Source organism: Salarias fasciatus, chromosome 6 (assembly GCF_902148845.1).
Source record: "Salarias fasciatus chromosome 6, fSalaFa1.1, whole genome shotgun sequence".
In the NCBI taxonomy this organism is placed as follows: domain Eukaryota; kingdom Metazoa; phylum Chordata; class Actinopteri; order Blenniiformes; family Blenniidae; genus Salarias; species Salarias fasciatus.
Genome location: NC_043750.1, coordinates 31,645,808 through 31,670,492, shown reverse-complemented (window position 1 = coordinate 31,670,492; position 24,685 = coordinate 31,645,808). Strand labels below are relative to the sequence as shown.

The 24,685-nt window shown below is 42.1% G+C and overlaps 1 protein-coding gene across 3 annotated transcripts in view; it reads left to right on the top strand.

Annotated features, from left to right (window-relative positions):
- Positions 1-24,685, top strand: part of sorcs1 (sortilin-related VPS10 domain containing receptor 1) — a 188,696-nt gene that overhangs the window by 151,817 nt on the left and 12,194 nt on the right. For all 3 annotated transcript variants that reach the window (XM_030092968.1, XM_030092969.1, XM_030092970.1), the window contains exons 12-21: positions 2,748-2,824; positions 5,649-5,740; positions 6,090-6,197; positions 9,842-9,959; positions 11,065-11,198; positions 14,430-14,543; positions 15,938-16,109; positions 16,973-17,159; positions 18,913-19,046; positions 23,035-23,161. In XM_030092968.1, coding sequence (XP_029948828.1) covers positions 2,748-2,824; positions 5,649-5,740; positions 6,090-6,197; positions 9,842-9,959; positions 11,065-11,198; positions 14,430-14,543; positions 15,938-16,109; positions 16,973-17,159; positions 18,913-19,046; positions 23,035-23,161 — 1,263 coding nt within the window. The remainder of the gene's footprint in view (positions 1-2,747; positions 2,825-5,648; positions 5,741-6,089; positions 6,198-9,841; positions 9,960-11,064; positions 11,199-14,429; positions 14,544-15,937; positions 16,110-16,972; positions 17,160-18,912; positions 19,047-23,034; positions 23,162-24,685) is intronic.

Here is a 24,685-nt window from a genome sequence, read left to right as displayed (position 1 = left end):
GAAGTTCACTTCATGAAGGAGTTTGTTTGAAAATTTTAAAATGTGTGTTTTGTTCAGATAAAGACAGCTATTTACTTCATGTCTAGTACAAAGATTTCATTTGTAAAAACACCTTCAGAAAACTTTGTTTTCTCTGCTATTATTTTAGCATCTTTTATCCAAGTATAAGTTCAAAGTTCTGAGACATCATTGGCTTTTTTGGGGAAATGGCTCCTGATCTGTAGCGGAGCCAGAGTGGGTCGCCCCAGGGCCGACAAGGTCATAGGACCCCGTTTCATGTGATGTGTTCACAGATAATCGTAAATTAATTATTATAATAAAATGTGCAGTGTGTGTGAGAAGGTATAGCTATATGATTGTGGGCTCCAATTTGACAATTCTTAATTTAAGACTGTCCATGAATGCATCAGAGCTGTAAGCCAGCGCTGATTGGCTGTGCAATATTAACGAGGTTTTTTTTTCTTTTGCACTTGATCTGAACTCTTTGGAGAGAAGTTCAACAGTATGCTAAACACTATGCTAGCCGCTAGCGATACTACCCAAAACCTAACATCGGAGCCATTGATGAGTCAGTGAAACCTTCAAAAATATTATCTTTATCAGAATGCTGTGGTCTTAAACACCTGCCTATTTGAATGTGCCTTGTGTTGCTCTCAACTATAAGACACCGCAGAGTTTTTTTTTTTTTTCTAATATATGTGAATTCCTAAAGATATAGATAGCTGTGTCTATATCTATCTGAATAGATTGTGTAATTTTAGACCAGCTGTGTTTATTTTATATTTAAGCTGTATGGTACAGATGTAGCCAGTGAGTTTTTATGAGCTTTCAGCACCATGGACAGCGGACGCTCTGAGATTGACACCCATCAGGCTGCAGTTGTGTGTGTGTGTGTGTGTGTGTGTGTGTGTGTGTGTGTGTGTGTGTGTGTGTGTGTGCGTGCGTATGTGTATTTGTTCTTCAGAACAAGTTTGTAAACTGGTTTGTGACTTTATTCTGCTTTCTGAGGCATATAGGTTGCTTGACTCAATAAAAGTGAGCATTAGTGTGTTGTTTGACGGTAGCATGAGGGATTGTTTGAATGGTAAAATTACTATCATAAGGGCCCGAGAATGCTCCGCCGCCTCTGTACTGAGACCCATGCTCCGCCTCTGCTCCTGATAGAGTCTCTAGACATCATCATTCAACTTTTCACATAGTCTGGTGTTAAACTGAACCATGAATGACAAAAATAGGCGGCACGAGCTGAGATGAAAGAAGCATTTCATCCCATCCTCATTAACTGAAGTCTGAACACCTCACGGAGGTGCTGAGTTCAGTTTCGAGGCTGGACAAAAAGCACATCATATTTTCATTATCCTTTCAGAAAGGTTTTGCACTTCCAAGACAATGCTTTGAAAACGATGTCCGTTCACACGGAAATGGAAGATATGCTGAAAAGGGGACAGTGAGTCTGCCGGGCTAAGAGCTGATGCTATTGTTTGTTGTTGTCATGAAACCACACACGCAACAACAGAACAATGGAAAGTACACAGTGGTTTGCAGAGACAGTCATGAAGGTCGATTGCTATTACAGGCGACATAACTATAAAACCCCAAAGTCCCAGGAGAATATGGGCTGGGAGTAATGACACTCTGGAGGCCACCATTATTGCTACTAAACATTTATGTGGCCACATGTATAAGAACCGTTTAGCAGTGGTGCGCGCGTTTCGATTTTTACTCAAACTGGGCCTGAAACACCTTTATAACACTGGATTACATGAATGTCTTTTAGGGTTATTTTAATCAATGAGATGCTCCTGTCCGGAAATGATTAAAGCACAGATCTGGTGTTAAAGTTCTAGCCTCATTTTAGCCTTGTGTAAAATAATTGCAGCTTAAAGTTTAATGAATTCACAATCAGACTTCATAAATCACTGACATTTGACAAATATTAATAAACACAAAGCAGTAAAACTTGGCAAAAAAGTGTACCGGACTTAAAACAAAAAAATAGGTGTAAATTGTAATAGATCAGCAACAGCTCTTAAAGCAGTTGGATCAGGTTAGTCGACCCTGGTCATTTGAGTTGTAAAATACTTCATCAGTTCATGAAAACGAGGCTACTTGGATAAAGCGTGAAATGTCAGTTGAGTTTGCGTTGCGATCGCTCCAGCCCGGCTCCAGCGTCGGTGTGGTTTTTCACTGCAGCGCGATCAGAGACACTTCCATATTTACCGCATGTCTGCATCTCACCCAGCAAGGTGAGAACGCTAACCGCAGGAGGTCTCCGCTAATATAGATCACCAGCTGGTTGCTCTCCAAACGTTGTGGGCGTGAAGCGCCCAGTTCTTGAGGAGGGTGCAGATTATTGGCCGACCGAAAACGCCGCCACCTGGCACCAATTACAGGGCCAAATTAAAGCGATTACATCCGTCTGTGCGGCATTAGGACGGCTTGTCTAAACATGGTCAGAAGCGCAGAGGGAAGAATGCAGTAATCGGTATTTATTGGTTAATTTCTGACTTCGGGCAAATGTCGCTCTTTCACAGTGGATCTTTGAGAGAAGTGTAATTACAGTCCCAGCGTGCAGCTGCAGGCTGCAGCCTCCTGCTGCACAACCACCGCTGCTCCAAAGTTTGGATCTGAAATGAATTTCATTTCCTGTTTTCTGCCTCATGCAGCTCTCACAAGCTCAAACACTCACATACTTCTTCTACTTTTTTTTTTTTTTTTTTTTTTTTTTAATCTCCTCTCTCCCGCAGGCTCCATCGGCGCCGAGCTGACCACCACCAACGTCAGCGTGTACATCACCTCGGACGCAGGGAACACATGGAGACAGGTGAGGAGGGCGTTCCACAGGTCAGCGCCCTGCCGTCCGGCTCAAACTGAAACAAAAGAGTCCTAACTGGAGGGGGCAACCTTGATCTCACCGCTGTTATTTAACATAATTCAAAAATCTGAAGCGATAAAACAGTTTTTGGGTTTCAAACCTGTTGGGGGCGTTTTTTTCATGGCTACAGTTGAGTGACAGTGAAGATCTTCCTCTGGTGTCCCACTGACTTAATAATTTCATACCTTCGTGCTCCTCTCGCTTCGTCACTGCATGAGACCCATTTAAATTTAAATAATAACTGGAGTTTAATTCACTGCTTTGGATGTATCTCTGTGGGTGAGCCTCACTTTGCACTGTCCACCTCAGTTTTAGAGACACAATGAACATTGGAGGAAAAAGTGCAAAAAAAAAAAAAAATCATGATTCTTATAAATCTTGAAAGAAAAGAATATTAACCACTGTTCTGCGAGTGTTTGAAAGGTTTTTTTTTCTTTTTTTTTTTTTTTTTTTTTTTAGTCAGGAAAACAGTGCAAAAAACCCCCATAGAAATCTGGTTTTTGGCTGAGGAAGATGCTATAGTGCTGCAGCCGGATGCAACCCAATTCTGATTTTCTGCTCACAAGTGACCAGTACTGAATCTGTTTGTGACACTGAATCTTGCAGTTTTGATTTTTGTACAGCAGACCCAGGCGTCGATCATGTGTGGTGCCAAATCAAATTATTATCTGATGTCTTTCAATATGGCCGCCTTCTGAACAGTCAGGTCATTTGTAGGTTGCTTCCACGTCATTGACGTCAGACTGACGTGACAAATCTGTGCTGGAAGAAGTGAACTGTTCTCAATCTCAATCTCCTTCTTTCGATCATCATTTTCTCTAAATCATGCTTAATCCTATTACACAACCACCACTTCAAAATGGCGCTGATCACCCACGCGTCGACATGTGAAGCATCTATATTTATTTCTGTAAACAGCGTTCTCGACGTGAGGCTACCTTTTCTTCAGCACATGCCGCTCACTTTCTGGTCACATCATGTTCACACTGCAGTCTGATGGAGGTCGCATTTAAAATGGATCAAGCAAAGAAACTAGATCTCAGTAAGAAATCTAAATTGATCATCAAGACCTGCAGTCTGAACATAACCTAAGTTACTGCAAATTCAGAAATGATTTGCTTCACTTTAGTTGCTATAGGTCGAAGTAATTGGTTTCATTGTAGAGTAACACCTGTATTTTTAGGGCTCTCTCTCAGTTTGGCCCATTTGGGTTATTACAGTACCAAGATGCTCTATAGTCTGGATCCTAACTGAAGTTACATCAGTTATGGGAGGAAGATGCTCTGTAGTCTGGATGTCAGTTCCTAAAGGATTTATCAACTAATCACAATGAGAAGAATGTGAAGCTGACTGCTAATCAAGCATGATGCTAATCATAGTTTTTATTTATTTATTTATTTTTTATCCAGAGTCCCATTAATTTCATGTTGCTGTCAAAAGAACTGCCCCGGGCGTGGAATGAGGCTTCTCCTCCAGTAACATTTAGAGATATTGTACCAAACGTATAATAATGAGCTCCCTTGAGTTCCTGTAAAGATAACTAAGTTACCAGTTGTTACAATGATATTCAGTCACGAGTCACTTAAGTAGAATTAAAATTGGTTAAAAAGATCTTACACAGTGTCATCACACAGGTAATATTTGAAAAACACAATATTAACAGTATCAATAAGTGTACCTTCAGATTAGAATTTAGAGTCTGTGTTTGGAAGGTCTTTTCATAAACTTTTGAAAGTGAAAGTGATGATTGATGGCAGTTAAATTTGGAGCACTTTATCTCATTTCTGAGAGGAAGCGGTTCTGAAGTTACCGGAGGCTGGAAACTCGCTGTTGTTTGCTCATTTTGAAATAAACTCCAAAGTACTACTGCCGAGTTTCTCTTTCAGCCTGATAATTAGTTACGTCCCAAACAAACAGCCGCTCGGCATATGTGCCTGTGAACTGACGGCCCTTCCTCCTCCTCCTCCTCACTCCCACCAGCTGGTCCGTCTCACATGCAGCAGCTTGAGCTTTGTGAGGTCGACGTTTGAATGAAATGTGGAGAGCGATCTGACTCATCACGCTCAGAAAGTAAAGAAACACCATCGTACCTTCAAGGATTCACTGCTTACTCATCTATTTGGCTCTTTTCAGCAAATGATACAGCTGTGCTCTACTATTTCGACCCCATCATTCATTCATAGAACTTCTACGGCCAACATTGTATCCGGGGGTCTGGATTATGGCTACCTGCCAGAATTTGAATTTTAATTGAATAAAAATTAATAATTGCATGTCTCTAAGTTTAATCGGCATTAATGCATTTTATACTTGTATTGTTGCCAATGTTTTGAAGGCTCTTTGACCATTAGTTGGCCATCTCTGGAGTAGGTTGTTCCTTGAGGTTTAAAAATTGGAGGTCTTGGTTTTGTCTTATCTTAAATTGCACAATTTAGATTGGCCCAAAGCAGAATAATAATTCCTTCAATGAAGATAGACCTTGTAAACTGAAGGATCCTCCTTGTGCTGGTTGGTGAAAGTGGGCGTCCGACAATGTCAGGCTACACTGTAAAGTTTTTAGTGAATCAAAGTTCAGAGTGGGGGTCCACAGCCTTCATTACAGACAATTTGGGGGGCTTTAAAAACAGTATGGGATCTTCTAATGTCAGATACCATCTCTTAAGTTCGTTCTCACTGTTGTGAGTTAAAAAGTCATATAAATTGAAGATTTGTGGTTTGAAGGTGTGGTTTCTGAAGCTCTGAGGGCCTGATCTTGTGTGTTTGGCCTCGGCAGATCTTCGAGGAGGAGTACGCAGTGCTGTACCTGGACCAGGGAGGAGCATTAGTCGCAATAAGACACACTCCACTTCCCATCCGACACCTGCGGTGAGTCATTTGTCTCAGCCTGATTAATTCCCCCAGAGGAGATTCAGCACCCTGAGTTAGTCAAACAGAAGCGGCTGAGCTTGTTTTTCTCGAGCCGGACCGTTAGAGAGGCCACCAGCCGTGAAGAAAATGGCCGCTCTGACAACACTTTGAGTTTCAACCTTTGTGTGTTTGAAGCCGATAATGAGCGGCGCTCTGACTCATCAGTGTTCACTGGGAGCCGTCCTTTTGGCCCCCGCTGCAGAACGAGAGATAAAGTTGTCCCAGGTCTCTCGGGGTCATTAGCTTGTGCACACAGTCGGGGGGATTAGCGCCGGTCCCTGGTAAAGCTGCTGTTTGTGTCCCTCAGGTTGAGCTTTGACGAAGGACGCCACTGGACCCAGTACAGCTTCACCAACTCGCCGCTGTTTGTGGACGGCGTCCTGGGAGAGCCCGGGGAAGAGACGCTCATCATGACGTGAGTGACGGCGTGAACACCAGACGCACTGAGCCAAGCTAACTGCTAGTTAAGCACGCTAATGCTAATCACAGTAACTGTGGATATGGACTAATGCAAATGCTACTGTCCAGGGAACTGAGTTAGTTCAAGGTTAATGGGCATTGCTACACCTGTAAACAGGAGATTAGAGATGTTGTAACAATTAAAAATTGTTATTGGCAGCAGAATGAAGCTCATGAAACTGTAACTGAATTATAGATTTAACATTTATGATCAGTTACCATCTAGTCACTGCTCATAAACAGATTTTAAATTTTATTCATGGATAATTATGCTAATGCTACTTCCAGTGGGACATCTTTCCTGTTGCTGTCAGGAGGACTGACTGCTCCTCCATTAATACATTAACAGTTGATGTACGGGCAGGTCTAAGACACCGCAGCTTTCCACCTTCCACCAATTTTCAAGTGAAAACAGAGAACGTCCGTTGCGTTTAGGTTTTCTGTTCACACAACAGCGGTGCTCGGAGCCTCTGACTTCAGTGGCAGCAACTGAGTTGCCAATTTTCACACTTGTGCTTAGTTCCTAGTTGAGACGACAGTTTTAGGACAGAGGCAGCAGCTGTGCAGCTCGACGGGGTTCATGTATGAAAGAGTGCGGTCGGCTCACATCTGCATCGGCACTCCAGTCTGTTTCCCCCCCTCATGAATAAGAAAGCTTTGTCTCAAGGTCTCCCCAACTTCAAACTGCCTGTGTGCACGTTCTGATCACAGGAGATCAGCGCTTTGGCAGCACAGCGACAGCACCGCCGTCCATTTGAAGAGCAGGCGTGGGGGGGGGGAAACGATCAAAATAAACCCTGAGAAAACAGAGCAGAAACTCTGCCTTCACTAAAGTTTGAAGTGCATTAAAAAGTGTGAAGAGCAGCGAGAGCGATCGGCCCTCAGACTGCAGATTTTACCCAGATTTCTTTTGTGCTCTTTCACATTGGTAATGAGGACGGCCCCGAGCTGGATTGCGTGCATATGCTATGACATGGCGTTCCTCCCTCACCGCTGCACAGACGGAGCCGCCACCAAAGGCTTTCTGCAGCCATTACATCAATGTTTCAGCACGTCTGGCAGCAGTGACGGACTGACGGGGCCTCGTCTCAGCTGGAGGGGCGGATGGGGGACGCGGGGAGCAGGAAAGTGCCGCAGCGATGCTCTCAAGAAGAGAGAAAACAGCAGGTTTCTCTCAGTCCGACGGTCATTCTTCACCAGACCATCACACACTGTTTTCTCATCAATTTGTACTCAGTGTTACACTAAGTGCCTGTCGCGGTCGGACGCCTCCCGAACTAATTGACAGCTTGATTGTGATAAATCTGTTGTGGTACGATTGGGTTCAGAGCGGAGACACACCCACTCAATTTAACCGGAGATAGATTATTTATCTGCTGTTTTATTTCTGACCACGTGAGGGGAAAAAAAAAAAAAAAAAAAAAAACCGTGGGATATTCATTCTGATTAACTTCAGCTTCCTCGAGTGTAAAGCTCATACCACATTGCTCTTGTGTCAGTGAAAGATCAAAGCACACTTCTATATTTACCCTCCACAAACCATTTAAAGAGTGAAATCTGTAGGTGGTGCAATAAGTTTAAGACTGAGTGGTTTTGTCAATGCATTAAATGCATTAAATCTAACCGAATGAGCCACATAGTGGCTGAGATCCTGGATTAGATCAAGCATGCTGGTTTGACTAATCAATTTTACAGGTGTTGCACTTGCAACATGACGTGTAAACAGTATTGAAATGAGGCTTTTACCTGCTTGAGTCTGTTTACTAAAGAACAATCTGCTTGGAAAGACTTTTTTTTGTGTGTTCACAATGCAGTGGTTGGATGGAGCGCTGAGCTTCCACAAGCACAAAATGAAATATAAACAACCAGGGAGTTTGAGGATGTTATCAAGCACATTCCATCAAATAAATCTGAATTTAACATCAACAAAAATAAAATGTTGTTATGCGAGAAGACATAATACAAAGTCGGAATAAGAGAGCAACAGAATACATCTTCCTGAAATTAGCAGATCTATGAGGGTACAATGCAGAAAGCATCATAATGGAGTCCACATATAAAAGTCATGGAGGGCCAGCTGAGGAAACGTCTCCAATCAAAACAACAGCAGAACCTCTGCTAAAGTTTGAATTGATTTAATTTGTAGACAAAGTCATAAAGCAAATATTTTCAGACATCAATCGGTCTATTAGCATTAACTCCTCCCAGTCGTCATGAAGCTGAATGTGCCAAACAACCAGCGGGCTTTTGTGTGTCTTTTGGATGTGATCCTCAGTTCCAGTGATGTGTGTCGAGCTTCATGACTGATGGGGTCCTGATGCCATCAGAATCAATGAACTGGCTGTTTCAGGTCTCATATAATTCTTTTTAAACGCAATCTGTCGCCCACTTAACAGTCATTTCAGTAAAAACAAAAAAAGGTTTGACCTTAACTTAGAAATGGTGTTCAGGTGCCAATATTTCTGGACAAAAACTCCTTTAAAGCTCGTGTCCGGAGTTTTGAAAGAGAGAGGTTTTTTTAATCCAACGTCTAGAGGTTCCGCCCTCCCTCTGCTTTCATGAGCGACCAAGCCACGCTCCTTTAATTGTGCACGCTATTATCTGTCGGGTGAAAATGAGAGCCTCTGAGTCCTACAGCATCCTACATGTTTAGCTGTTTACGGTGGATGTTCAGCAGACAGTGGATATATCCGAGGTAAGCGGGGCGGCTGCTGCGTAACGAACTCACCTCTGCTCGGACCAGCGGCCGTGCTCTCTGGCTGCGTGCACACTTTGATTGAGATTTTGAAGCTCGAAATCTATTGGCTGAAGCTGACCGGCGCTTTTTCAGATAACATGGGGGTCTATGAGATGAAGGCGGGGCTCATAAATAATTTTTTATATTGCTTTATGCTAATATTATATTGTAGTATTGAACCAGACTGACACATTTAAGCTCTGTTAAAAAATGATACATACATTGGAAACGAATGGAAACTCCGGACACGAGCTTTAAGCTCCGATTGAAAGCCACATAAAGAAAAAAAAAAAAAAAAAACACTTGATCCTGGATGTAGAATCATCCTTTCTGAAAGCATGTGAAAGAGAGTGAAAAACATGGATCTGTTCTTGACTCTTTGTAGTCACAGACTGTAGCAGCTGTTCGCTCGTTGCCTAGTCTGGACTCACAAGCATGCTTGTGAAGAATTACACAATTTCTGCTGAGAGTGATCAGCTGGTGCCACACCTCTCCATATTTGTACTGAAAATGCACAAATTCAAAAACTCTTAAAGTGGAAAATGAATGTATATTTAAAACCACTGGATAAACTCTTTAATTAGTTTGTTTCATATATATTTTCTACTTTCCATGTTGATGGGTCAGAGATAGAGCATCACACTCACTTCTGCTTTTTTGAATGTAAATATTCACTGGATCACGTTATGTGTCCATGCTCCAGTAAGTTCTAGAGAGCTGAGGAATTGAGTCAATTACTAATATAAGGTGTCAAGTTTTTTTGTCTCTCCTCTTTTTCACTGTTGAATGAGGTTACTCAGACATTGTTTGTCGGTTGGTTGAATTTCCTGGCTTTGTTCGGTGTTTGGTCGTTTGCTTTCCAGGATATTCGGCCACGTCAGTCATCGCTCAGAGTGGCAGCTGGTGAAGATCGACTTCAGGTCCATCTTCAACAGGAGGTGCACGGAGGCGGACTATCAGACGTGGCATCTCCACAACCAGGTACCCGGCAGCACTCCAATAACGATCCCACGTGTTTATCACACCTTCTAAAAATGTTTTACCGCTTCGACATTTCACACTCGCACTGAGAAGAACCCCCAACTCCAGAAACTTTTTATATTCTACTGCAGTGAATTTACTCTTGACTTGCTTCTAAAGGTGCAGTCGTGCAAAGACATTTTGGTTCCTGTTTGAGTGTTTTGTTTTGTTTTTTTTTTTACTGTGAATTAGTATGAACAACACCTTGAGTGGTTTCATGCAAACAAGGAGTATTGAAGATTTTACATTAGACTGAAGGGATAATCTCATGATCCACCACAAAGTCAGTTTGATGCAATATCTTGTCATAAAGTCTCCAACTAAAAGTCACGTGGAGCCAGCTGAGGAAACGCTTCTCACTAAAATAACAGCAGCTGAGCTGAATTACATCTGCATTGTAAAAACTTTAACAGACACAGTTAGAAATGATGCAAACATTTTGTCTGTGTGCTTGCATCTTCATCAAAACATGAATTCAGATTTTGAAACTAAATGAGGAGTGGGCAGCTAGTTTTCTGGAAGGGTCACATGAGGGCTGAGACTGACTTGAGTTTTACTCAATAACAGTTATCTCCTGATAGCAAGCATTATTTTGTTGCTGCTTTCGCTCAAATTTTATGAGCAACTGTTGCTCTTTAGGAGTTTCTGTTTGGATATCATGATCTTTTTTTTTTTTTTTTTTTCATTTTGAACTAAGTACATAAGTAAATAACTAAATATTTCCATTAACTGTCTTTTTTCCCCTATGGAATTTCTAAATAACAGCAGAAACTACATACAATGACTTTAATTAGCTCATCTCCAACATTTTACATGAAAGTGAGCTTTACCTGTGCAGATCCTTCCTCGCATCCACCTGTGTGAACATCCAGACTGTGACAGTCAGAACTGGGAAGAGGAGGTCTTGAAAGCATCTCACTGCTGACACCTAATGTGCAGCAGGGGAACATGAGACAATGAGAGGGAGCTGCTGTCGTCGCATTCACACAAGGAAACACAGAGAAAAACAGCTCAGGTGAAGACAGAGTGCTCCTTACTCTCAGTTCACTGGAAAACGTTGTTCCAGGGTGAGCCGTGCCTCATGGGAGTGAAGAGGATCTACAGGAAGCTGAAGCCCACCTCCAGGTGCGTCATGGGAAAAACCTTCTCGGTGACCATGACGTCAGGCCCCTGCGACTGCACCGAGGCCGACTTCGAATGGTTGGTGAACGTTTTGCTTCAGTCTCTGTCCTCTTATCCATGCCACACAGACGGATATAAAAAAATAAAATACTTACAGAAATATAATGAAAAAAAATGAATACAGAAAGATTCACATGAGGATTTTTTTTTTTTCACCAAGATCTATTTCATGTGGAAAATAATTTAATAAATATAAATAGTATAGTGTTTTTATGAAAAAGTAAGATCACAATTTCTTTTTATTTATTTGTCAAATACCACATTTTGTGATCAATAATTTTTAACCTGTTTTACTTGATTCATGTGTTTTACAAGATGTTCTTGTTCCAAAAACTTTTTTGCTTTGTTTTTCTCAAAGAAATATCTGTAAACAATTCAGTACAATTCAGCTTTATTTGTGTAGCACCAAATACAACAGTCATTTCCAGGAACGTTTATAGAGAGACCCAACAGTTCCGCATGAGCAAGCAACACATTCTTTTAAAAACAATCTCCCAAAAAAAAAAAAAAAAAAAAAAGTTTTTAGCCTCGACAAATAAATTACTGAATTTGTCTGATTTAAAAACAACATGTTTGCAACAATTTTTTTCCCCAAAACAATTGTAAAATAAAAATAATAACAACATGATTTGTCAATATGAATTAAACTTAATTTTTTTCCCCAGAAAGGTTGGTTTCTTCAAAGTGGAAAATGGTCATGAAAATGTCTTTTTACATCTGAATAATTCATCAATTTATTTGTTGAGGGTTAAAACACTATTGAAATAAAAATAATACTTTCGAGAGATTCGTAGCTTTTTCTGTTAAAAGAAATGCACAAAAAATGACCATACACACCGTTTCTTTAGTTATTGTTATTGTATTTTCAGATTACTCTCTTCAGCTTCATGTTTTCAGTTTGTAATTATCACTTTGCATTTATTAATCAGGAATTTTATAGAATTTATCATTTTACCATTGTTAATGAGGCGAATCTATAGAACTTTATACTCTGTTTAAAATCATGTTTTTTAATAAAAAAATATTTAAAGCATTCCTGAACTTTTTTAAAGTACAACCAAAAGTCAGTTTGAGGAAACTACAAAAGCACAAGTTTTCGATTATCTTAATAATTGTGCATTCTTGTTATTATTTGCAATGAATGAAATAAAAAAAAAAAATGAAATTTCATTGCAGTAATAAAAAAGCTGGAGTCTCAGATTAGTGGACTGGAAGTTTCGGCTCCTTTGTATTACAATACTGACCCTAACTTGAAAGTAAAAGGCTCAATATCTCACCCCAAGCTGCCTCTATTTTTTTAAAACATATCTCTCCTAAGGGACTCTGACTCTCACTTTAAAGTGTCCCGTTAAGTTGACGTACTTCCCCTTTAAATGCCCGAGGTTATGGCTTTAATTTCAGGAAAATGAGGGCAAACATTCTCCCCGTTCAAGCATGGCTGCCTCGAATTAGATGTCGGTCTTTACGGCCGCACCGCAGGCCGCGCCGCTGATGAATTTTACAATATGTTGTGAGATTGAGTCGATGCGTCTCTGTCGACGTGGAAGCCCTGCGAGCTACGCGGCGGCCCCCGCCTCCGATCGGCTCACTTCCAGCACGTTTTAACGTCGTCCTTCCATAAATCCATACAGGAGGAGCGAGTTAATTAGACTTTAAACTCGCCATTGACACTCCGCTCCATTTACTCCAAACTCACACCTACAGTACGAACTGAGCCACGTTTAAGAGTCTCCTGGGTTTTCTTTTTTTTCTTTAATCTAACAGACGCCACTCAAACTGCAACTCTGAGAAGAATGTTTTATTTCAAATCCAGAGACTGGAATGATTTTGTAAAGATTTGACTGTTGTTCATTTTCTGCCTTCTGTTGAACCATTAAGATGTTCTTGTCTGTGACTTCCTGTATAAAACCCACTAAAGGTGCTGTAAAATCTTCAGAAACACGAAGTTTGAAGGTTTAAAGCAGCTGAGGAGAATCGAACAAAGAGAAGGCTACTGGAAATAAAGGGCTGCAGTAGCTAGGGGGGTTCGTTTAACTAAATACTCAGTAACTTTCTATATAACTTAGTTTCATTATAGAAAACACAGTACCAATGTTGTTCTCCTGGCATGCTAACTGAAGAGTTTCTAGTGATTTTGTACATTGTTTTCAGAACGTAGGCGCGCAAACACAAAACTTTAAATGACGCACTTCACTTAAAACGTTGTTTTGTAAATGAAGCCTAAGATGGTCATTTTACTGGATGAGAGATGTTTCTGATTGCAGTACAATGCAATCCGATCATAAAGATGACGCTCATTGCTGCAGTCTGTCGGCTTGACCCCAGAGCAAAAAGGGAAGGGACTGCATAGACGCTCCATCCTGCTCCATGTGCACAGTAAGCGCAGTGTACTGGAGCCTGCAGGCTGCAGGGATTGAAAGATTTTCAAATATGAGTTTACAGCACATCAAACTGTGATTCACAGCCGCCAGCTGCTAACCAGGAGTTGTTTTTTTTTTTATTATTTTTAATTCTCTTATGTGGCACAAAGTTGTTTTTTGATCTGTTGAATGAGCGTTTTTTTTTTTTCCTTTTCTTTTTTGCAAGATATGTTAAAACTGGATGTAAATGAGGGATTAAAAGATAAAAGATCATTGTTGAGGGATCTTACATCCCAGAGATTAGAACTGCAGAGCAGCTCTGGAGGGCTTCTTAACTCTGTGTGTGTGTGTGTGTGGGTGTGCATTTGTGTGTGTCCATCGCTCGGAGCTAGAAGGACAAACATCTTGACAATAAAAGAGAAGATTCTTTCTTCTCTCCCTCTGACTCTTCATCCGATTACAGCTGCAGCTACGCCCGGCACATGCTTCGCCTTGGCCTGGATTCTGCGTGAGCCGTTCCCCCGAGTGAGAGGGCTCCTGGAATAAGCTCCATCACGCCCATAAATCAGCCAGCCTAATAGCTTTCATTAACAATCACAACACTGGCGCATCTGTGTGCGTGTCACGCTAATTGGGGCAATTTGTCGCCGTTGTTTTGGGGACGCCGCTCTGCTTTTAACTCTCGGCAGAAACCGCTCCCGTTTGAAGACGCTCAGAGGAAGTTCACGAGTTGATTTTAAACGTCTGATCGCTGCTCTGAAACATCTCTGTTGCTCCATCCATCTCCCCGTGAGCCGCATCAGTCATAGGGAGGCGATACGTCCGGATTTTTTCTTTCCTGGGTAGATCCTGATTGGATGAACCGCTCCGTCTGCTCCGATCGTTACAGTGATTACGGCTATGAGAGGCGGACCGACGGGAAGTGCAGCCCCGCCTTCTGGTTCCATCCATCATCCATGTCCAGGAGCTGCACCACCGGGATGACCTTCCTCAACAGCACCGGGTAAACACACACACAGACACACACACACACACACACACACACACACACACACACACACACACACACAAACACACACATTACCGAAACTTCAATATAATTTACTTCTACAGCCACCTCTCTTGAAAGTAGTGGGATTACTTTTCTAATGATTTCAATTGCAAAGTACATTACATGAACGTGAGGACGTCTATCAGTTAATGGGAGGAAGATGCTCTATTACACTATGTGAAGCACATTTTGATCCTGGGTGGAAAATCCGTTTTCCTCACCTCTAGACCATAGACCAGAACATATGGTCATTTTGATGTTCAGTCTTACTGTTTTTATTGAGGTGAAGCTGACTTTTAGGTCGAAATTGTTATTTTTGTAGCTTTCAGTATTCCACCTACGTGAATAAAGCAAACAAATGGCAGAAATTTTGAGTCAGTCCAGCTGCTTTGCACCAGCGCAGTGAAGCAGTGGTTTACTATTTCACTTCACATCGAAAAAAACATCCAGATCAGACTTTTTGCATGTCGCCACTTAGCTTCTACTGCTGTTCTACTGGTGTCAGCACGGTGGAGCAGTGGTCTGCAGAGTCACATCACATTGAGAATACTGAAGTTTGACTCTGGACCATTGTACTTGCAGTTCGTGTAGATTTTTTTTTTTTTTTTTTAATCCCCTCAGGAGAAAAAGAAGTTCCAGAAGTACATTTTCAACTTAATATGTTCTATTTTATTGTGCAAAACTCTAGTGATAAAATCCACAAACGTCTTTTTCTGACATTTTAAAATAAATGTTCGTGTTCAGTCTTGATTTTTGTCAGAAGTTACTGAAATGAGGGCGTGACGGAGACACTTTCATTAGAGGGTTTTACAGGTTTTGTCTTTTTTAACTCACTCGATTAAAGACAAACAGGTTTGATATTTTTCTCCTTTTCCCTTTTCTTTTGCATGAGCCTCAAAATCTCAACTCGCAACTTGATGTCAAAACTTTCCACCACATTTAAAATGACACTTTTTGTTTAACTCAAATGATGAAAAAAGGGAACTTTGTGAAAAGGAGCAACACATATGTTTAGTCGTTACTTTTATATTTCAATTAAAAGGTGACATTTTCAGAGATACATTTGCATTAAAAGAATCCTTGCACTATATTAATACCAGTTATTCATCTGAGTTGGAGAACTTTGCGTTTGTATTCAACCTTGCTTGCATTGTCCTACGTCTTTGTGTAGAAATCGATAGGACTTCAGTATCGTTGCTTATAGGTGTTGTAGATTCACTTGTGTTTTTAAAAAAACACAAATTGAAGCTAGGTGGCTCTCTGAAAAGAAGTGAATAAATGTTGAGTTTTTTTGTTTTTTTTTTGTGGATATGCAAACTCAAAATCTTTGTGTCCTGCGGCCTCAGCTACAGGAAGGTGGTGTCCAATAACTGCACTGCCGGAGTCAGCGTGGAGTACACGGCCCGGAGGCAGCAGTGTCCCGTCCAGGCGCCGCGAGGTCTACACCTGGTGACCAGCGAGGGCGCGCTGACCGCCACGCTCAACGCCAACGTCACCTTCCTGGTGTTCCTGGAGGAGGTGAGCCAGTCACAGCAACAGGAAACAACCTATGGATATTAAGTGCATTCTGTGCTTTTTCATTAATGTTATTGTTGACAAAATAGAAAAATTCTATATGAAAATGTACATATGTACCTAATAGACAGATAGATTGATTGATACTGACGAAATGCTTCATGTAAATGTAATTTTTTTTTTTCATGGAGCTTTCATGTCATTTCAAATGTATGTGAATTCTTTCTGCAAGTGTCCAAGAGTGTGACAAAAACTAGTGTTTACAGCCAAGACCAAGAGTAAAACAAGACTCGAAGGTGACCGAGACCGACCCAAGACCAAGACCAGAGCATGCCAAGAGTAAGACAAGACTGAGACTTTAAGGTCCTGAAACCACGTCAAGCTCAACAGCAAGCTAAAAGACAAGACTAAGACAAAGACCATTGGCGGCCGAGACCAAGCAGTCAAGACCAGAGCATCCCAAGAACAAGACAAGACCAAAATTTTAAGAGGTCAAGACCAAGGCCAGAGCATTGTGAGATCAAGAAAAGACCAAGCCCTCCACCTGGTCTTGGGTCGTACAAAAACTTACATATGTCCTTCAAAAAGTGTTTTATTTCTTGGGAGAGTAAAAACTGACAAGAACCGTGTCCAAGAATTCAATTCACATTTGTGTAACCTGCCAAAACTTGTTGATTGAGATGGTTGAAGTTTTCTAACTGAACAAAGTGACTCAAGAGCAGAAAGTTACACACTTTTTTGTGAGAATTTTCTCAGGTTTTTCCTCCCGAATCCTCACAGTGGCCGGACTTCTGCTCAGTTAAATGTAATTCCTGTGCTGCTGATAAAGAGCCAGACATCTGACGGGGAGAGTGTTTACCGTGCAGGGCGACGGAGCGAGGACCAGCATCACGCTGGACTTCGGCGACGGTCACGCTCTGACGTACTCCAACGTGAGCTCCATCGAGGACGGCATCAAGCACGTCTACAAATCTGTGGGGATCTACAGGGTGACGGCCACCGGGGAGAACAGTCTGGGCTCCGAGACCGCCGTGCTCTACCTGCACGTCACATGTGAGCAGTTATCAGTTAGTCCTGGAAAAAGTATTGGAGCTATTTTGTTCCCTGCAATGTCCTGTGTCAATCACACAGCTGTAAGACATTCTTTAATATCAATTGGAATGACAGAAGTAAGGCTACTTGAAGGCGAAAGTACACTATAGTCTCCCAAAATATGAAGGCGGAGAAAGGAGGTGAAAGCTAGTTATTATGTTCCTGATTAGTTTAGCTGCCCCGTCAGATTTTTGGAGCTCACATACCAGTGGTGCTACATGCTAAACATGATTAGGTTTGCTAACAGCAAGCTGGAGCGGCTGTCGACACATATGCTCCGTCGCTGACCGTATGCATGAAGCAGCGTTACGTGTAGGGCTGTCACAATTATTACAATAATCGTTAATCGCAATTTTTTTACATAATCGCGAATATTTTTCATATTCGCGATTACCGTGAATTATTTATTTTATCCACAAAGTTGCATAAAACTCAGAATCTGACGTCATGGTGGAGCGCCAGCAGCAGCAGCCGCATGCAGTGTCGCAGCCTCACCCTGCCGTTTCCCTCTCGTCTCAGCTGGACGGTTAGCGAGGCTACGCTAATAACATGGAGGGTGAGGAGGTCCTGGTTTCGAAGGCACGTACCAGGGCACCGCTGTGGATGCATTTCAGTTTTCAGCCCAACTAAGGGAGCCCAGTGACGTGGAGGAAGCGATGTGTTCATTTTGCCGTAAAACAGTGCCGGTCAAAAGCGCTAACATGCTAATGCTAATACTACAGCGATTATCAACTGGCAGCCCGCGGGCTGAATACGGACTGACGAACCGTCCAGGCAGGCCCGCGACTAGATTCCAACACACACGCATGCACCCCCCCACCCCCACAATATTTGTCAATCGTGATTTTTTTTTCCTGACAATTAATCATCTCCTAAAATTCCTAATCGTGACAGCCCTAGTTATGTGCTGCCGTGGTTCTCGGCAATGCAGAACCTTTGCGTATCAGTAGTGTGTGGAATATAAATTAGACTTAATGGTATTTAATAAATACTCGTATCAGTACTCGTCCTTTGAAGTTGAATCGGTTAATCCCTTGTAATTGGTTATTACCAGGTTTTTGTGGAGACAGCAGAAGCATCAGGGTGAGGTTTCTTTGCTTCATACTCGGGCCGTGAGCTACTCCTGACTGTTTGTCAGATCGATGCATACAAATGTGTATGTGGTTTTATTTCGACACAAGTTTGTCCAATTTGTTTTTACCCTCCCGCTTTCTGCTTTTTATCGTGTGGGGAAGGATTGCGACTGTCAGCCCGTTGCTTTATCTCTTCTCGGAGCACGCCGCCGTTCCCGAAACCAAACAAACAAGTCAGATAGAACAAATCCCATCACAGTCCTCCTGCAGTCAGCTGACGCTTCACAGCCCTCAGGAGCCCTCCGAGCCCCGCGCCGAGCCGCTCAGACCACCTCTGGAGTGTTCTGGGGGGGGTGACAGATGAACCAGAGCTGACTTATTGATCGGGGAGTGACGTAACACCCCCTACCGGTTTGTCAGTCCTGTGTTCCAGCAGTGGCGATGGCGGACTTTGCAGTGCCGTGGATGACAAATAATATGCAGATGTCCCAGCACAGGAGCAAACCTGAAGCAAGCCACCCTCCACACCCTCATATAAAACCTCCACCCTGCTCCCTCTGTCTTCATTTCCAACCCATAAAGTAGTCTCATCTCCCCATCGTGCATGGAGTTCACCGTGATGTATCTGTGTGCCTGAGTAGGTCAGCTGGAGTATATCCATCTCTCAGCTCCCTTTGTGGCCGTGAGGAACAAGGAAGTGAACCTGACGGCTGTGCTGTGGCCCAGCCAAGTGGGAACGGTCACCTACATCTGGTGGATCGGAAATAACACCGAGGTACTATGCACACTCTGCACTAGTTGTAGACTTTCTGCACGCCGGGCACACTGCAGAAACCCTGCACTCATACTGCGCACACGCTGCAAACATGCGACAAACATGCTGAAAGGCCAAGCACATGGCACGCACACAGGAAACATTGTACTCCAGACTCAGCCTCATGGGGGAACTGGGTGGGAAAATCAGCTGCATTGGATTTCTGGACTAGTTATGTGTCTTTTCTGGTTTTTAAGAGTGTATTTTGAACTGGAAGATGGATTATACTAATGAGCGGTTTATTATTTCCATTCCACTGGTGTATAATATGATTTTCTGTTTGTTTAGTGGCAACAAATGTGCCTTGTCAAATATGAGGCAGCCATTTTGGCTTGATGAAGAGAGAGCTGTGACAGAGTGAGACTGAAACAGTCGGAGTCAGAAAGCTGATTCACGAATGCAGGCAGTGAGAGGACTTGTCTGACTGTCTTGTTGGCTTTCTGTTGGCTGGAGAAAAGAGAGTGGAGATCCAATCAGATGAAAAAATCTCGATCTGAATTGGTCAACATATTGTTCTTTCTTCGTGTTGGCTGGAGGAAGGAGCTATGGAAGAGCTAAGAAAAGACCAAAGCCTCAACTAACTTTGTAAATACTTTCCTTTGCTCTTTTGGTTTTCCAACTTTGCAAGATTTTTTCTTTTTTCTTTCTTTGTTTTTTTTTCATCACTGCTATTTTGGAGCGATGAAATAAAACCCCTCTATTTAACAGTCATCTTTCAATTTCAGTCTGGTTTTCGCAAGATGCACTCCACTGAGACTGCTCTGCTAAAAGTGTCCAGTGATATTCAGATGGCTGCAGACTCTGGTCAGTATTCAGTTCTGGTTCTACTGGATTTATCTGCAGCTTTTGACACAGTGGACCACAAACTCCTGTTACAAAGGCTGAACACTGACTTTGGAATCTCTGGAATGGTTCTAGAGTGGTTCTCTTCGTACCTGACCAATCGGACATTCTCAGTGTGTGCCAATAACATTTTGTCTGAAGCCACTCCTTTGGTGTATGGTGTTCCTCAGGGGTCAGTCTTGGGTCCAATTCTGTTTTTATTGTACATCAGCCCCATTGGCAAAATCATTCGCCATTTTAAACATGTGTCTTATCATCTCTATGCTGATGACATTCAATTGTACATTTCTTTTAAAGAAAGTGAGTTGCACAAATTGTCTGAGTTAATGGACTGTATCTCAAGTATAAAGACTTGGCTTTCTGAAAACTGTCTCCAGTTAAACTCAGAAAAGACTGAATCTTTGATAATTGCCCCTGAGCAGAAAATCCCTTTTATTAAGAGTCACCTTGGTTCTCTGGGCCCCTCTGTCCAGTCGAGCATCAGAAACCTCGGTGTCTGGTTTGACCAGTCCCTGTCTCTGGACAACCATTCAAGACTTTTGGTCAAAAATTGCTTTTATCATTTGAGAAATATTGCAAAGCTGAAGCCAGTTCTATCCGGCACTGATCTGGAGTTGGTGATTCATGCTTTTATTTCTTCTCGTTTAGATTATTGCAACTCTCTCTTCTCATGTTTTAACAAAAATGTTCTTAACCGTCTTCAGCTGGTTCAAAATGCCGCAGCAAGACTTTTAACGGGGTCCAGCAGATGGTCACACATTACGCCAGTCCTGTCTTCTCTTCACTGGCTCCCTATTAAATTTCGGATCGATTTTAAAATCCTAGTATTGACTTTCAGAGCCTTGCATGATCAGGCTCCTAAGTATCTTTGTGAACTGCTTCAAACGTACTCACCTGGCCGCTCGCTCCGCTCCTCAGACCAGAACCTCCTCATGGTACCAAAAACGCGTTTTAAAACTAGAGGAGATGTGTCCTTTCAGGCCGTGGCTCCAAAACTATGGAACGCCCTGCCTCTGTCCCTCCGTGTGGCTGATACCATTGACTCCTTTAAAAAGCAGCTGAAGACACTTTTATTTAATCGGGCTTTTAGTTGACTGGACGTTTCTGATGCGATTGATTGGCTGTCTGTTCTTATCACGTTTATTTGATATTGTTTTTATTTTTGTTTTTTGCACTGTGAAGCACTTTGTGATTTTATCTGCGAAAGGTGCTATACAAATAAAGTTTATTATTATTATTATTATTATTATAACTATGCAATATTTTTTTGAGACGTTTAGCAGAAGGAACCTCGTCACAATGCTCCAAACATGCTGCAAACATGAAAGACACATCTTACACATACACACTGCAAACAGTCTGCAGACGTGCTCCAAGCATGCTGCAAACACACAGCAAAACAAGCTGCACACACACTCCAGACATGCTGTAAACACGCTCTGAACACGAGCGCAAACACACTGCGTAACTTGTAAACACCGTGCACACATTCCAAACATGCTACAAACGCGCCGTCCAGACGGGAAATGCATCTGCACACGTCTCCTTTTGCAGCTCTGAGATAATTAGGGTGCCGTCTCTCCAACTCCAAACTGTGAGAATCATTATTTTGTGGAGCTATTTTCGTGAATCCAGGTTGCACAAAAATATCCAAAAATATCGCAGCCTTGTTAATCAGCTTTGATAAACATCAGCGAACCAGCTGAGGAATCACAATCAGCGGATTAATTACTGAAAGCCAGTGAAGTGTTCAGTGTTGGTGTGAACTGCTGCAGCACAATTGATCAATCCTTCATTGTTCGAGCCAGAAGAAATATATTACTGCTGGTGCCAACTAGTGGTTGTTTGCTTTTTTTTCCACACCATGCATTCTTTCTTGTTGTGTTCTTTACATTGAGTGGCTGTCTGCTTCGAATTGATCTCAAATCAGTTATATTAGCTCCACTTTACATAGATCTAAAGCAAAAACAGGAAATTTGGTTGTTGGTGTTCTTGGATGCCTTCTTTGGATCATCAGAAAGCAAATAAGAATAATGAATCACTATGCTGTGAGTGGATGATTAAGTTACAAATATCTGTTCAAAATATGTGGAGCCTGTTGTGCAGGTTTTGGTGCAAAACAATACAAATGCAGTAACAAATAAACAAAAAAGAAAATTAAACCTCTTTTTCGAAATCTCTTGAAAGCAAGCTTTTTAGATCAATGATGTTTCCACAAATTCACATCGGTATCAGTTTGATGCTTGACACTGATGGTGTGACGCTAGCAGCTTTCACTGCTGTGTTTCTGCCCCCTGCTGGTCAGTTCTGATATTGACTGTTAGGCACCACTCACACGACATTTAAAGTTAAAAGGCGTCATTTTTGTGTTTTCATTCTGAAACGTTTTGTATTTTGAAAACGATGTCTGAAACAGCGGAAATGGTGAAAGTTGTGGTTTTCCTGAAGGGCCACTAGTGGGCGCTGCTTTTATGTAGTTAAACCTCCTGTGATTTCATCAACAGAACCCTGATCCGTAAACACTGACGAGCCTTTAAACAGTCTTTCTTCATTGTTTTGGAACTAAATGTCTTTAGTAAATATCCACTTGGAGCACTGTTAACTGATTGGGATACATCACATTCATTGTTATGAATGAATCCTTCTCGTGCACAAACGGCACTGTTTACTGAGACCGTCGTGTCCACAGGCCACATGTTGGACACGCTGCTCTACACAGAAACTACACGATGACCTGAATGCTCACCAAACCCCTCTGAGGACCCTGCAGATGCATGTAGAAGCGCCACCGCTCTCGTAATCCGTCTTCTTAATTGCAGTTGTGTAAATGTGTTTGTTCGGCGCCGACAGGGAGCTTAAGCACAGACAGGACGCCGCTATCAGTTGTTAATAAAGCGTAGCCGCGTTAGCATCTGAAAACCGTCTTAAGAGCGAATAGAGAGGGGAGTAATGACAGGAAGCAGCACGGGGAACTCTCAGCGGGCCTGTGTCCACATGCACTGTGTGTGCACGACAGCCGGCTGACACCTCTGTAGTGTAAATAACAGCAGTGTGAGATGTTAACCAGCCACTGATAAGGGTCTCTCTCTCCCTCTCTCTCTCCCAGCAGCCAGTAATCACCCTGGAGGGAAGCGTGGCGTGCACGTTCTCCCGAGAAGGCATCAATACAGTCACAGTGCAGGTGTCTGCAGGGAACAGCATCCTGCAGGACCGAAAAACCATCGCTGTCCACGGTGAGTCCGCGCCGAGTCTGACGGCAGCTCCCCAGGGATGCCGCTGTGTCACCGCAGTAAATGTGAGGCCGTTCTGACCTGCTGCTGCTGCTGCAGCTTTACTTATTCAGACAAACTTTCTCCAAACCGCGCTCTGAAAGAGTCTTATAACGGTAGTGGTGTTATTACAGTGAGACAATACGTCCGCTATGCTGGGAGTTATAATCTGCCTTCTTTGTAGTTGTAATAAAGATAAAGAACATTGTCCTTCTAAAGGAATCAGACAATAATTGTCAGATTTTGTCAATTATAATAACTTTCAGAGCGTGTCTTTGGATTTCCTCCAATACCCTGGATAGCATGGCTCTAGAGATCACTAGGTCCTTCACCAGCCTGTCCTGGATTTCTAAATATTTCACACATGAAATATGTCTTCACAAATCTCATCTAAGACACACTTATTTAAGTAAAAACACACATTTCACGCCACAAATCTCTTCAGAAACACAAAATGTTTTTTTTTATGCAAAGCATGTTGAGTATTACCTACCTGCTGGGAAAGTGAAAACTGATTGAGTTCAGAAATGGAAATGTAACTCCCAGAAAAGAAAACATCCATGTACAAACATCACTAGAGCAATAATCCTATTACAAGTTGCACGTGCAACATGAGCACCAGATAGAAAAAAAAGTTTAAAATTAGAGAATTTATGCAGATGAAACTTTACAAGAAACTGAAACTCATCAATTTCCTTTCTGTAATTAAAATGAAGAGAACTTTCCTCTGCCCAACTCCACAGTGGAAAAAAAATAGAAATAATCATTTTGCGGTGATTGTGAACATGAACAGAATGAAAATGAGTTAAACTAGTCTTGAGGACATAATCTGACTGCGGATGAAACAAACGACTTTTAGCCGAGCATCAATGTTCTAAAAGAAGTTTGTTTACAGATTTCCTGTTCATGGCCAGTTTCCATGGTGCTTTCAAGTAAAACCGGGTAAAACTAACCTGTCAACAGTGTAAGCCCAGCTCATGTTCCCTGGTAGTGGGTGAACAATCCAACACTTGGTGAATTCTGCTTCACGGCGATCAGAAGAGCCGAACAAAAAGCAACATTACGACAAACGCTGGGCCGCCACATGGCAGTTATCCCTGTGGTCACTTTTCTGACCTCCTGCTTATTAAACCAATAAGTCAGCACCACATTGTCTTTCGTGTATCTATTATATCTGTGCAAATAAATATCATTTTTAAAAGGTTGCTGTAGATTACAAAATGTTTCTGAAAGAAAAATGCAACAGCGATGAAATTGAGTCTGACTTGCAGACACTACTCCATGCAACAGACTCTCCCTTTACTCACCAGTGTTTCCTGGTGGGCATTATTTTTACGTCTGGAGAAACCATCAAAGAAACCATCTAAAAGTATGAGGATGAGATCATTTTGCAGTTGTGGCGAGTTTTGAGAGACAAAGACGTGAAAAGTCGTCATGTAAAAATGGCCTGAGATTCCCACAGACCCAGTATAGTTCTTCTGAACTTTA